At 43.9% G+C, this 15,143-nt stretch overlaps 1 protein-coding gene across 2 annotated transcripts in view; it reads left to right on the forward strand.

The window, feature by feature from the left end:
* Nucleotides 1–15,143, forward strand: part of MAP7D2 (MAP7 domain containing 2) — a 43,464-nt gene that overhangs the window by 17,951 nt on the left and 10,370 nt on the right. Inside the window, exons 6-9 of one of the 2 annotated variants that reach the window (XM_028122635.2) lie at nucleotides 7,600–7,868; nucleotides 8,479–8,605; nucleotides 13,239–13,494; nucleotides 14,478–14,582. In XM_028122635.2, coding sequence (XP_027978436.1) covers nucleotides 7,600–7,868; nucleotides 8,479–8,605; nucleotides 13,239–13,494; nucleotides 14,478–14,582 — 757 coding nt within the window. The remainder of the gene's footprint in view (nucleotides 1–7,599; nucleotides 7,869–8,478; nucleotides 8,606–13,238; nucleotides 13,495–14,477; nucleotides 14,583–15,143) is intronic. The other variant, XM_088028852.1, reaches the window with a different exon arrangement.

Raw genomic sequence — 15,143 nt, forward strand, 5'->3', positions numbered from 1 at the left:
AACTCAGACAGGTCATGTGATAAATGGCTCTGGCAGCACATTGTTCTCCTCCTGAATATCAGATAAATTAAGCCAGTGTTCCGTGGCTGTGCATATTAATGTCATTGCTCTTTTAAGCATTCTAGTTTATTTCCATTGTTTGCATTGTTGGGTACTTGTATGGGTTTTAGAAAACTAGCTTCAGCAACACTCTCAAAGATGTGGATGGAGCATAGCTTTCTTCTTGTAACCTAGAGAGAGGAAATCAAGTGTGGTCATGTGTGTTTGTCCAACCTGTCCCTGCCTCTAAGAGTTAGTGTGGCCTGTACTCCTAATTCTTCAGTGTGAAATGTTCTCTAATGGTTTCAGGTTTTTAGAAATATATTCTAAGTCACTTTGGTCATTATGATAGGGAATGTTTTAGTTACCTCTTGCTGCTGTAATAACCCATCCCCCAAAATTTAGTAGCACAAAATAACAATTTGTTACTAATTTTCATAGCTCTATGACTTGGGCTTACCAGGAGGGTCTCTCTTGGGGTCTTTTGTGTGGTTTTTCTGAGGTTTGACTTGGGTTCACCTGGTGGTTCTCACTTGGGGTCTTCCACCATAGGTTCCGTATCACCTGGGGCTGCAGTTACCTGTCTTGACTGAGCTGGAAGTCTGAGATAGCCCATTCACCTGGCTGGCAGTTAATGCTGGCTATTGGCTAGAGCTCAGTGGGGGCTGGGAACCAGAATAGAATGCCTACACATAGCCTGTCCATATCACTTCGGCATCTCACAGCATGGCACTGAATTCTAAGAGGGAGTGTTCCCAAGAGCAAGTATCTCCCAGAACAGGACATGGAAGCTGCCACGCTAATTAAGTACTGTGCCATGAATTGTCACAGCATTCCTTCTCTGCTGTGTTTTATTGGTCAAAGCAGTCAGGCCATCCGAGATTCAGTGGGATGGAGAAAGGAACTCAAAAGATCATGTGGGGTCAGAGGAGATATTTTTGTGATCATCTTCGGAAAATACAGTCTGCCACACATAATCACTTTGAGAGATAGCTTATACCTGAGATCAGTTTTGTGTCAGGAGCCTCGGTTAACTCTACTTTATCATGCATTTTGAGAAACAAAACAGATTTTGTTTGTCCGCATAAGGGAAAAAATTAAGACCAAGTTGTCAGTGTGGCCCAAAATAAGTACCTCCCACTCAGAATCATGGGCTCATGGAAGGTTCCTGGAGCCAGCTGATTCCTTCAATGGTTGAGGACATTTAATCAGTCATTACTGAGCATCATTGTGTACATTTCCCTGGTGCATATATGGTATGGTTACCCCTGCCTACGGATGAGTGTCTACTGTGGATCAGGGCCTCTGTATTGACAATCTGCCTGTTGTTTTTGCCACCACCATTGTTCTCGGATAGGCTTTTACATTTTTATTTGAACATTTTCTTGAAAAGGATAATTGAAAATGTTAAGTTATGCTCCCTCTTCATAGTCATACTTATACATTCGCCCAGTCTACAGTCCTGGATTTTTTCAGTTTTACTACAGGATAATTTGAGTTTAGACCATTTTTTTTTTTTTTTAGTTTAGACCAATTTTAAAAGCCTTTTTATTTTCATTTTCTAATAGATTTTATTTATTAATTTGAGAGAGTGCAAGCACGAGCAGGGGGAGAGGGAGAGGGACAAGCAGACTCCACACTGAGCTGAGATCCTGACGCAGGGCTTGATCCCAGGATCCTAGGATCATGGTCTGAGCCTAAGGCAGACCCTTAACCAACTGAGCCACCCAGGCAGCCCAAAAGCCTTTTTATTTTAAAATCCTTTCAGCCCTACAGAAGAATTGCAAAACTATACCAAAGAACTCCTGTATGCCTTTCATCCTATTAATGTTTAACCATATTTGCTTCATCATTGCCATCCCTCCACTCACTTTCTTTCTTTCTTTTTTTTTTTAGAGATTTTATTTATTTGACAGAGAGACACAGCAAGAGAGGGAACACAAGCAGGGGGAGTGGGAGAGGAAGCAGGCTCTCCGCTGAGCAGAGAGCCCGATGCGGGGCTCGATCCCAGGACCTTGAGATCATGACCTGAGCTGAAGGCAGACGCTTAATGACTGAGCCACCCAGGCGCTGCCCCCCACTCACTTTCATTCACTCTCTGTAGAGAGAGAGAGAGAGAGAGAGAGAGAGAGAGACACACACACACACACACACACACAGATTTTTCCCAGAACCGTTTGAGAGTAAGTTGAAGACATCATGACCCTTTACCCCTAGGAATGAAGACGTTATTTTTGTGTAACCACAGTACAATTGTGGAAAATCACAAAATTTAATTTTGACATGTTATTGTTACTTAATTTACAGTCTATATGCAACTTTTACTGTCTCAGCGAGATTCTTCATAGCATTTTTTCCCCTGCGTCCAGGATCCAACCCTGGCTCTCACATTGCATTTAGTTTTGTCTTCTTGGTCTCCTTGAACTGTGAACAGTTCTTCAGCCTTTCTTCTTCATGACCTTGAAATTTTTAAAGATTTTATTTATTTATCTGTCAGAGGGAGAGAGTGAGCAAGCACAAGCAGGGGGAGCGGCAGGCAGAGGGAGAAGCAGGCTCCCTGCTGAGCAAGGAGCCCGATGCAGGACTCAATCCCAGGACCCTTTGACATTTTTAAAGAGTACAAGCCAGATATTTTTCTTTTTAAAGATTTTATTTATTTGAGAGAGACACAGCGAGAGAGGGAGCACAAGCAGGGGGAGTGGGAGAGGGAGAAGCAGGCTTCCCGCCGAGCAGGGAGCCCGACGCGGGGCTCGATCCCAGGACCCTGGGATCATGACCTGAGCCAAAGGCAGACGCTTAACGACTGAGCCACCCAGGGGCCCCCAGGCCAGATATTTTGAGGAGTGTCCTTCAGTCTGGGTCAGTCTACTGTTTCCTCATGATTAGACTCAGGTTGTGCACTTGGGGCAAGAATCCCGCAGAAGGCATGTTGGTTCCTTCTCAGTACATCATATCAGGAGGCCCTGACGTCAGGTTGTTCCATTACTAGTAATGGTAACTTTGATCACTGGCTTAAGGTGGTATCCACAAATTTCTTTGGTATAGAATTGCTCTTTTCCTCCCTGGAAAGTAATAAACTCTGACCATAAACATTGACTTTTCAGAATGTTGGCCGAGCTGTGCTGATGAGGAGGCCAGAGACCCCTCTCATCATGTGGGTGGGCTCTGTTCACTATGCCTGGAGTCAAGTGGCTTTAGAGAAACTAGAATTAGGTTCCAAGATGTGGAGGAAAAAAGTCCTTTGGGGCTCTGCTTTGCAGTAAACTCACATCCAGAAGTGTGACAGCCCTCTCTCAACACTTATGTTTGCTGCTCTACTTACAGAGGGGTTTGCTCATATTTCCTACCAGTCATGGAACCTCAGAATATTATATAATCCTACCTTGTGCACCAGGAAGACCTTTCTCTACCACCCCAGCAAAATTTGTGAATCCCCTTTGTTAGCTCTTTAATCATTGGAGGTATTGAATTTTTTTTTTAAAGAAAGTGGCTGGATTTATTTTTCTTTTAAGATTTTATTTGTTTATTTGAGAGAGTGCACAAGCAAGGGGAGTGACAGAGGGAGAGGGAGAAGCAGACTCCCTGCTGAGCAGGGAGCCCGATGTGGGGCTCGATCCCAGGACCCCAGGATCACAAACTGAGCTGAAGGGAGACACTTAATCGACTGAGCCACCCAGGAGGCCCGGAGGTATTGAACTTTTAAAAATTAAAATGGGAAGCCTATAAAAATGCAAGATGAAGAATCAAATGACTTGGGGGCCAGCCCTGGCTGTCTCACTGGTAACATCTCTTGGGAAAGGTCCTTTAAATGCTTAGGACTTTTTGGTTTTCTTATCTCAGATATGAGTAATAGTAATTTCCCACCTACCTCACTAGGTTATTGTGGCCGTCAAATTGATACTTTTTGAGTAGATGAGAAAGTACTTCTCTGTGAAAGCATGGTAAGTTCCCCGATCAATTCATACTTAATTTCTTTCAACAGCTAAAGATACCTATTTCTAGGAATTTGTGAAAAAAACAAAACAAAACAAAACAAAAAACAACTTTGCCAGACTTCATTTGGTTTGCAGTAGTGAGAAGGGCTGGCCAGAGAGCTTGGAGCCTGCCAGACCAATATCACCTGGTTCAGGATGCCTGTGCTCAGCATCTCTTGCAAGAACCTAACAAAGTTCTAAATCCATATAGAAAAGTAGCAAGACAGGATGAGCAGGAGACTACATAAATGGGGATAAATAGGAAATTTTTAAGATTGTGTTCTGTATTTTGGTCACTTGCTGTTTAAAAAATAATCTGTAATGCCTACACTTCTCTAATTTAAAGGTTGTGTTTGTGCATATGTGTGTGTGTGTGTGTGTGCGTGTGTTTATGTGTGTGTGTTCTAATTCTGCTATTTACTTAGAATAGAACCTCACAGTCTGTGGTGTGAACAGAACCACTGCATGACTTTTCTGTTGAAGCAAGACTGCTCAGGGCTAAGCTGACCTGAGACTGTCCGACCTCCCCCATCCAGGCCATTCGGGCCTTTTCTCCCTGGGATTGTAGTACTGCCATGCATCTCCATCTACAGGTTCCAGGCACACTGAGGGTGTGACTTCATCGCATTCCATTCCCTTCTGATAGTGAGCCATTTAAACCAGACCCTGGGGTGTATCAGGATCCACGTGCAGGTGTTCTGGCTGCTAAGGGGACTATAGAATGGATTGGGCCTGCAGCCAGTTCAGGCTTCTTACTCACTCCCCCCATTCCATCCCTGGGAACCCTCATGGTGGGAGCTGTGTCTGCAGAAGAGCTGCTCATCCATCTCCTCATTCACTGGTAGAGGCACCAGCACACTGCAGGCCCCCTTGGGTAGAGCCCACTTCTTCAGGCACTGCTCCAAGAAGTTCAGAGTGCATGTTTGCTACAGGCAAGTCCCAGAGTGAATGTGGTTGGACTGGACTGCCTGTGTGCAGCACCTTTGCTCAGTCTCACCAGCCGTGAGGGATCCAGCTGTGACTCTCTGTCAAAATACATAAGCCACTACTACTTACCTCTCAGGAAGCCCATAGTTGTGGCTCGGGGTGACTGTGGGGTTTAGGACACGCCTGTCCAACCAGGATAGCTCTACTCTTACCAGCTTTATACAGATAGAGTGGGGGGGGGGTAGCTGTATGTATGTGTCACTCAGGTGCTTCTCACCTGGAGGTGACCTTGTCCCTGAGGGGACGTTTGACAATGTCTGGAGACATTTTTGGTTGTTACAACCTGGAGTTGAGGGTGACAATAGCTATTGGTAAGCATCTGGTAAGTTGAGGCCAGGGATGCTGCTAAACATCCGACATGCACGGGACAGCCCTACAACAAAGAATGGTCCAGCCCCAAATGTCAGTAACAGCAGGGTTGAAAAACCCTGGGACATATGGATATGTATATGGAGAGGGCAGGATTCTGTGCATGTCTTTCTTTTCTTTTTTCTTCTTCTTCTTTTTTTTTGGTAAGAGTCTAGGAACAAAATTAGAAAATCAGGGTTAAATGGTGCAACTGGAAAGAAACACCTGGTTGCCAAGAAGTCCCTTAGGAATCGTGGGCCTGAGTCAGCTGAGCCCAAAGGCAGAGTGAGAACAGTCTGCAGGGAGGAGGCACCATCCATGTGGACAGGTTGTCACAGGGGTTCTGTGTGGCCCCAAGCCTGCAGGATGATGGCACAGGGAAGTTGGTGTGGCCAGTATGAAACTATTCTTTCTGGGGCCAGAGCTGTCCAGCTTGGGAGCAGACTGTTCATAAAGACAGACAGCCTACCATGGAAGTGAGACCTGGACTGATTATCAGTAAATCAGTAAAACGGTGGATACTGAAACAGCTGAATTTTAAAAATTCAAATCAGGTTCAAGTTGTATTCATTGGATCAAGTATGACACCATTATGTGGCCCTCAGTCTGGCTTTGACTAAGAGAAGGTGGTTTCCTGGGCATGTGTAGCTGGCCTTTTAGCATGAGAGCATCACTGGAAAACTGGCCTGCATTTTACCTAATCCACATACCACTTGACAATTAGTTTCCATCTCAAGACCAAGTGTAATGTTGATTTGATCATGTTTTTCTTTACCATCAGAACCTGATTAGGTAACTCTTAAGCCTGTGGTGATAAATTGGCCTTTAATATGTTGAGTTGCTATTTTTTTTCTGTTTTCATAGATCAAAAACAGTTGAACATTGGCAGTTCCATATGGTTCAATTTGCCACAAGATTGAGAGTGACGATTTGTAATTTATGTACAGATTACTTCTTCCTAAAGGAACTCTGCAAATGCTTCCTCCCTGTGCAACCTTCTGGGTAAAATCAGCTTCTGAAGCTAGGTTGTTACCGGTATCCTCAACACCTAGCATGCACCAGGAGCCAAGCCTAGACCAGTGTACTTATAATGGACCTTTTTTCAACATAAGACAGGCTCCTGCATTTTAACAAAGCAATATTTCCCTGAGTGACAGTAGGCTTGTCCTCAGCTTTCACATCTTTCCAGTAGCAGGAGAGATTCTTTTAAACCTTAAGAACCTCAAAAAAAGGGCACCTCTTCTCCCCACCTCTTGGATGAGTTTGTTCCTTGGCATATAAAAAGGAACTGGATATCAATCATACTTCAGTAAAGGTGAATTAAAAAAAAGGAACCAGGGACCTTGAAGGCATTATGTTGGGTGAAATAAGCCAGAAACAAAAGGACATATACTGTATGATTTCACTTCTGTGAGGAACCTGGAGTAGTCAGATTCCTACAGAGAGAAAGCAGAAGGGTGGTTGCCAAGGGCTGAGGGAGGCAGGAATAGGGAGTTAGTGTTTAATAGGTACAGAGTTGTGGAGATGGATGGTGGTGATAGTTGAACCACATTGTGAATGTACTTAATGCCACTGAACTGTACACTTAATGGCTAAAGGGCACCTGGGTGGCTCAGTCAATTAATGGCCCAACTCTTGCTTTCGGCTCAGGTCATGATCTCAGGGTCATGGGAACAAGCCCTATGTCAGGGTCCATGCTCAGCACGGAGTCTGCTTGAGATTCTCTCCCTCTCCCTCTCCCCCTCCGCCCTCACGCCCCTTGCTCTTTCTGTCTCTCTCTGTCTCTGTCTTTCCAAAATAAATAAATAAAATCTTAAGAAAGAGAATGGCTAAGATGGTAACTCTTATGTGTATTTTGCCACAATAAAAAAAAAAAAAAAAGAGCTAGCTCATCCATTGCCATATGCTGAAGCCAGATCCAACCCTGGTATTCATTTGAAAAGAGGTAGGATGGTGCCTAACACTTTATCCTTACATTGTCAGTCAAACTTCAGTGAAGTTAGAACATGGCTGGGCTTCCTAAAATCTTGTCCCTTCCACCAGGGATATCTTATAGATACCTATATTGCTATTAGGGTGATAGTACTTCAAGGACTTTTGAGTGCGTGCTAAGCCTTCCACTTGTTCCTCTTGAATGATGAAATTGTTTATCCTTTTGGATGGGTTTTTGGAACCAAGGCTGTTAGGAACCCAGAGAAGGTTCTGTGGTCAGGCTCAGTAATCATCTTCTGGCACGTTTTTGGCTTTCCAGAGCAACTTCAAAAGCATATCCACAGTCTCCAAAGAATACGAAGCCGCCATACCCAGGGTCTCCTGTGAAGTACCGCTTTCCCACCTTTCCCAGCCAGGAAACGCCCAAGAGGAAAGCAGAGAAAGAGAAGAGCAATAAGGAAAGGGAAGGTGCCCTGGCTCAGCAGGCAGCTGGCCTGTGTGGAGAGGAAACCCCAGAGAAACATGTGGTGGACAAGCATGTCACTGAGAAGCATGTGGCCGCAGGAGGGAAGGCCGAGAGCAGCGGAGGTAAGCCCTTCTTGTCGATGCTGCCCCAGGGCTTGGATTTACAAGCTGGTTCTCTCTCTGCCCAGATCCATGTTGGAGTGTCATGTGTGGGGGTGGGAGGGAGAGAGGGAAGGAGATTTTTCCCTGGGAAAACTTCATGCCCTTACGCTGTTTTCTCAGGCTTACACGTTGCCCCTGAATCCTTCCCCTTGGTCTCCTATGGGTCTGCTGGAGGAGGGACTGACACTGGTCATGGCTTTGGAAGCTCATGGGAGTGTTGAGCTGCTTCCAGTCAGCATCAGCACTTCCCACAGAGAAGGTCTTCCTTTAGTCCTTCAAGCTTTTCCGCTAGATGCAGTGAGTTCACCCAGATGGGCAGTGCCGTGGTGGCTCCTGTGGATCATGCTCTCCACCCTCTCTCTCCTCCCCGCCTTTCCACTACCCTCCACTGGGAAATATGTTCACAGGATCACAGCCATCCCATTGCAACTTCTCTGCTCAGTGGCTAATTGTGCTCATCCCAGAAGCATTTCCCATCACCCACTGAGTTGGACTTTTTTTTTCCAAGCGGCAGCTACCCTTGTGATTGCAATCAGTGTTTCATGTCCCATGATCTTTTCCTCTGATGCAGCCTCAGGGAAGCCCACAGCAGGCACCACTGATGCAGGAGAGGCTGCGAAGATCCTGGCTGAAAAGAGACGACAGGCCCGGCTACAGAAGGAGGAGCAGGAACGGCTGGAGAAGGAAGAACAGGACAGGTGTGGGGCTGCTCAGCGTTTCGGTGCCATCTTGTGTAAAAGGCTGTGGTAGAAAGAGCAACTCACCTTTCTTTCTAGGGTTTGACTATTGATAAAAACTGGGCAGAAGTACAGGTCTGCATGGCAGGTGTTCAGGAGACTGTGTCTTCTACTAGATACAATTAACAGCAATGGAACATTGCCCTTTTAAGACTACCTGGAAACTCATAGCTCCTGGATCTAAATGTTACCAATGGCTTCCCATTCTCCCTTTAGACTCTAGGACCAGCGAGGCCTTGTAGAGCTATCAAGGGAGTTGTTTTAGCTTTGTTCATGGAATGAGATTCTCCCTGAAGATAGGAGGTTCCAGAGGTAGAGATCTTGATTCTGCTTCCCAAATCATGTTTTTTCCTTAAATTATCCTAAATTGCACCCCCAGGTGAGAGGGAAGAAGGTTGACCAAAGGCCCCTAGGTGGGGTGGAAGCTGATGTCATTGTCCACAAGCAGCAAAGTAGAGGGACTCCATTCCTAGAGCACAACAGAGGTCCTTAAATATGGGAGGGAGGTGTTGGAACCATCCGGGGAGTGCAGTGAAAATACACAGGCCTAGGCCCTACCCTGTTTCAACAGCTCGCCAAAGTATGAGAATCACTGTGTTGTTAGTACCAGGGCACTTTGGTCAAAGTACAGATAGTTCTGCCTTTTCTGATCTTTGTATTCAGAAAAGAATGAATGTTGAAGGACAAGGTAGATTTTATCATTAAATTGATAAGGAAGCTTTTAGGGTAATCACACAGTGCAGTCCAATATGTTGAGAGAATTAACTTGACAGAAAGCAAGCCATGCCGCAGCACTTCAAGACTGGTACTGAATTTCGAGTGATAAATAATAGAATAGCCTTGATCCTTAAGTGACCTTGGCAAGTCTTTTGTGGTCTCTAATTACAGGTTTGCTGATTTATTTATTTATTTATTTATTTTAAGGCTGGGCAGTAGGTCTTAATTATCACTTCTTCAAATTCTGTACTTTTCTGATGATTTTCCCACCTCCAGCCTTCTGGTCAACAGTGACACATCTTTTTGTTGAGTGGTGTGTTTGGGCTGGTTTGAGGGGGCCATAGGATGTGTGAAGAGAGGTCACAGGAGGTAAAGATGAATCACAGGACCTCAAATGACAGGCCTTGGTGATTACAGGTTCTAAGCAGGTAGGTAACATGATTGTGGCTATATGCTTAGGAAGGTGAAGTTCTTTACCTTCTAACGATCACCTTCTCTCTCACATTTCCCGCACAGCCCAGCTCCTAAAAGGATTGATTGTACTTGCTGTCTTTATTTCTTCAGCTCATATTCATACCTCACACTCACATTCCTCCCAATTGCCAGACTCCTAATCCATTTCTTTGTTGACTTTGACCTTGTCAGGCTTGCCCTTGCTTCTTTGGACTCTCCTTCTCGGTCTCTTCTGTCCACCCAGTATCCCCTCACATGTTGCCTGGACTCTCAACCCTCAGTCCTTGGCCACCTTCACCTAACAAGCCCTCCGTGAGCAGTGGTGCTCCCTCCTGTTCGGCCATTTTCCTCTGGCTTCAAAAGATTTGGGGCCCACATTTCACACAACGGTTTCATGTTGAGCATTTGAAGTGCTAAATCAACTCTGCTCCCATCTCCCTTTCTATCCTCATTTTCCCTTTTCCTCATTTACCATCTGTTTCTGAAGCTAATTTCTTGTTTTGAAAACCTTCAGTACTTCCTGGTACAAGGGAGGCAGTAAATAACACATGCACACTGGTGACCTCTGACTCTGTGCCTGTGGCCCGGTCTCTTGCTAGGGCTGTGCTGTCCACTACCATAGCCTCTATTCCCATGCAGCTACCAAAATACAAATGCAGTAAAATTAAGTAAAATTCAGTTCCTGCACACAAGGGAGAGAGAATCATGAAACCCACACCTTGTTCACAGATTTAGTAGTTCAAGGCTAAGCATGTGTCAGGGATGTGATGCAAGTTCAAGAGGGGCCAAGGGCTGGAGGATGAGAGATGGGGGTCATTACACAAAGACCCTCACCAGTGGCTATTGACAGGGATAAGGGATGCATATGCTAAATCCTGAATGATGACCATGGTGCATAGTTTTTTGGTACTTTCTTTTTTTTAAAATTTTTTTTTAAAGATTTTATTTATTTGAGAGAGAGAGAATGAGAGATAGCACATGAGAGGGAGGAGGGTCAGAGGGAGAAGCAGACTCCCCGCCGAGCAGGGAGCCCGATGTGGGACTTGATCCCAGGACTCCAGGATCGTGACCTGAGCCGAAGGCAGTCGCTTAACCAACTGAGCCACCCAGGCGCCCCGTTCTTTGGTGCTTTCTACCTGGTAAGGAAAAGGGATAGGTTTGGAGTAAATGACAGGAATTAAGACAGAGGAGTGATAGGACTGCACATGGGTCTTGTGAACTCCAGAGGGAACTTGGTCAAGATGGCAAGGGGATGGGGCAGCCTGCAGCAGCAGGACATTGGAGAAATGACCAAATCCATGTTCCCTGGTTTCTTAAGCAGATAGAGAAAGAATGTTTGTCCTTGGAGAGGATATTGAGGGACTCAGCTTCACATAAGAACCTAGTTTTCACCTGCTTTGGGAGAAGCAGAGTATGGTTGATGGAGGGTATTTTGTCTGTAACAGGAGGGACAAGCAAGGGCTAATGGGCCTGTGGGGGGGGAATGTGTTATACATGATGGTGAGGATTAGGGAGACTTAGGGGCCAAGAGGATGTGTCACTTACTGTGTGTGTGTGTGCGTGTGTGCATGCGCACACACATGCATGCATTGGGCACCTCTGAAGTCCTCATGGTAAAACAGAAGAAACAGAATGGCTTTTCGGATCCTGAAGATGAAGATAAAGATGAAGTAGCTTGTGCATTAATTCATACACAGTGTACCCTTTGTGTATTAACTTCTTGGGGACAGTCAAACCATCTCATCAAATGAGGGATAAGAACTAAAACAGTGCTCTGAATTAATCTTTGGATAAGTTTTGTTATCGACACACCCATTTTGATACTCTTGTGTTAGACATACTTGGTCTTTCATTGAGGAATCTAAGAACTGGAGTTTCTGATTAGGCCCTGTAATGGTCTTGTCCAGAGTTGTCTGGAATGTATGTTAATAATTTCAGTTATTAACTTTTAGGCACTGCAACCTTTGCTAATATAAACTATGTTGTGCACTATTAGTCTTGGGCTAATGTCTTTCAGTATTTCTTTACCTTTTAAAACATTTCTTTGGTGATACATAGGCTAATTGCCTCCACAGTTCCTGCAAGATGGGAGGATATTCTTTTTACGTCCTGATCTGGGGCAGAGGGGGAGGGAGAGAGAGAATCTTTTTTTTTTTTTTAAACAATTTATTTATTTGAGAGAGAAAGAGACCATGAGCAGGGGGAGGGGCAGAGGGAAAAGCAGATTTCCCGCAGAGCAGGGAGGGAGCTTGATGCAGGGCTCGATCCCAGGACCCTGGGATCATGAGCTAAGCTGAAGGCAGACGCTTAACTGACTGAGCCACCCAGGTGCCTCAGGTGCAGTCTTGCCCATATGTCACATTGCTGTTCAGTAACATACTGTAAGATGAGTATGATTACTTACATTTTTTTTTTTTTTGGATGAGGAAAGTAACACACTTGTGAAAAGGAAAAAAGTTAGAAATGTAAAAAAAAAGCAATTAGACTTTATAGGGTTTTCCCTCACTGCTCAGAGCTCTTTATCATTCTATTATCAACCATTCATCTGTGGATGAAAAATTTCTAAATGTCATTTAATTTTCATATAGCAAAGAATAAAAGATAAAAGAGATTTTTTAACACCTCATTTTTAAAAAAGATTTATTTACTTATTTTAGAGAGCATGAATCGGGAGAGGGGCAGAGGGAGAGGGTGAGAGAGAATCACAAGCAGACTCCCCACTTAGTGTGGGGCTCAATCCCATGACCCTGAGATCATGACCTGAGCCAAAATCAAGAGTCGAATGCTTAACTGACTGAGCCACACAGGCACCCAAAGCTAAAAGAGATTTTTAAAGATTGGTAAAACAAATGAGAAATAGATGTTTTAATTTCTATATTAAATATAAGGATCTGTTGAGCATTTTCTTCCACTTGCTGCTTCAGAAGTCACGTAGCAATTGGAACCCAAAGTGTATTTTTTGAGCTCATAGTCTCCACTCTTAAATTGCTGACTGGCACCGTTGTAGCCATCGAGACACTTTTGGGTTTTTTTTTCAGCTCCAATTAGTTTTAAATATGTATTTCACTTAGTTTTTAAAAGAATTGTCATTAAGTAAGAATGATGGGGCTGTGGTCATTTGTAGGTTGACTAGGGAACATTTGTGTCTTCATTACGGTATGTTCACAAGTCAGTACATCATTACTGTTTGTCTTAACAGAATTTAAAAGTCTATATGTATCTATTATGTATAGATTTATTTCTTGGTAAATGTATAGACTGAAGTGGCTTTCTAGGAAGGATGAGTCATTTTCTTGAGTGGATACTAATTCAAGTGCACATATCTGTGACTGTGTTGTACCTTACGCTCCCTGTCAACACATAGTTCTTTGGCACTTTGCCTTTTGAGAATGTCATCATCTCCTAACAGTTATGTTCTCAAAAGGCTGGAGAGAGAGGAATTGAAAAGAAAGGCAGAGGAGGAAAGACTTCGCCTAGAAGAGGAAGCCCGTAAACAGGAAGAGGAAAAGAAGCGGCAGGAAGAGGAAGAAAAAAGAAAGGCAGAAGAGGAGGCTAAGAGAAAGGCCAAGGAGGAGCTGTTATTAAAAGAAGAGCAAGAAAAGGAAAAACAAGAAAAAGAAAAGCAGGAAAAGGAAAAACAAGAAAAAGAAAAGCAAGAAAAGGTCATGATTGAAAAGCAGGTACTGTATGAGTCTTCATATGGACTCTCCTTATGGGCTTTAGTTAATATTAGGTAAAATGAATTAAATTTGAATGACTCATAATATTTACTTGAAGTTTTTTCTTTAACTGGGCTGGCTATTAAGTATGAGTTACTTTGGGCAATAAAAGTGAAGTTTATAGTGTTTGCTGTCTGTCAGTTCACATTCCCCAAAAGGCAGACCCTAGGATGAGAATTTGGGTGCCGGTAATTTATTTGGGATAAGATCCCAGGAAGCTGGTAGGGAAGTGAGAGGAAATCCTGTATAAGTGAACTGATTAGTAGCTTATTGTGGACCACTGGGAGTTAGTCCCTTTGGATTCTCTAAGAGACTGCAATATGCCTTAGAATTGTCCCTCTGAGGGGTGAGGAAACTGGATTAGTTGTGAACTCCTGCCTCTCATGGTTGTAGGTCATTACTTGGGGAATTAAGTTTCTGAAACTCCTGGGGTGCTTGGGTGGCTCATTTGTTTGGGCATCCAACTCTTGATTCTGGCTCCAGTTGTGGTCTTGTGCTCATGGGATCGAGCCCCATTTCAGGCTCCACGCTCAGTGTGGAGTCTGCTTGGGATTCTTTACCTTTTCCTCTCCCTCCCCCTTTCCCCCCCCCGCTTGCATTTGTGCATGCATACTCTCTCTAATAAATCTTGAAAAGAAAAAACAAAAGTTTCTGAAACTCCTGACCAGATGCACATGGCTAGAAACTGCCCTCAGACACAGAAAGACTTTGGCAGGCAGTATGGGAACGATCTGCAGGTAATTTGCATGGTGGACTGAGGGTATATGAGTGAGGCCTGGCCATGTCTACTGTGTCATAGAGCAGGCTGTGTAAATCCACACCGAATATTAAAACAACATCCACTTTGAGGTAGATGATAAAGTAGAAGGACATGTGCATACCCCAAGGAATCCCACTTTCTTAGCTTAGTAAAGTCTGTGCCTTGGTTTTCCTGTTTCTGTCAGAAGGAAGCAGCAGAAGCAAAGGCCCAGGAGGCAGCTAAACAGATGCGTCTAGAAAGAGAACAGATCATGCTGCAGATTGAGCAGGAGCGACTGGAGAGGAAGAAGGTAAGAGCTAAGGATCAGGAGGAGTTAAGGTGAGGCAAGAACAGGAAATGAATCTAGTTCTGTTCTGTAGTTTTTGGGTAGAGTAATCTTAAAATTACCTAATTAGATCAAGTTTGTTGGTAGTGCTGTTCAGCTCTTCTCTATCTCCATTGGTTTTCTGTCATCTTGTTCTATTAGTAACCGAGAGAAGAGTGTTAAAAGCTCTATTTGTGATTATGGATTTATCCATTTGTTTTATATGTTTTTGAAGCTCTGCTGTTAGGTGAATACATATTTCAGATTATTAAATTTTCCTGTTGAATTGACTCTTTTATCACTGATATATCTTTATCTCCAGTAATAATTGTCTTAAAGTCCACTTTGTCAGACTTTTTATGGTTAGTGTCTACATGGTAAATATTTTTCCATCCTTTTACTTTGAACCTATGTGTGTCCTTATAAGTATGTCTCTTGTAAACAGCATATAGTTAGGACTTGTTATTTTAATCCAATTTCACAGTCTTTGTCTTTTCATTGGAGTGTTTCGTCCATTTACATTTAACGTGATTAGGGATAAAGTTG

This window comes from Eumetopias jubatus, unplaced genomic scaffold, assembly GCF_037043125.1.
Source record: "Eumetopias jubatus isolate StellerSeaLion01/CBP00866 unplaced genomic scaffold, mEumJub1_p1.0 scaffold_11, whole genome shotgun sequence".
Taxonomy (NCBI): domain Eukaryota; kingdom Metazoa; phylum Chordata; class Mammalia; order Carnivora; family Otariidae; genus Eumetopias; species Eumetopias jubatus.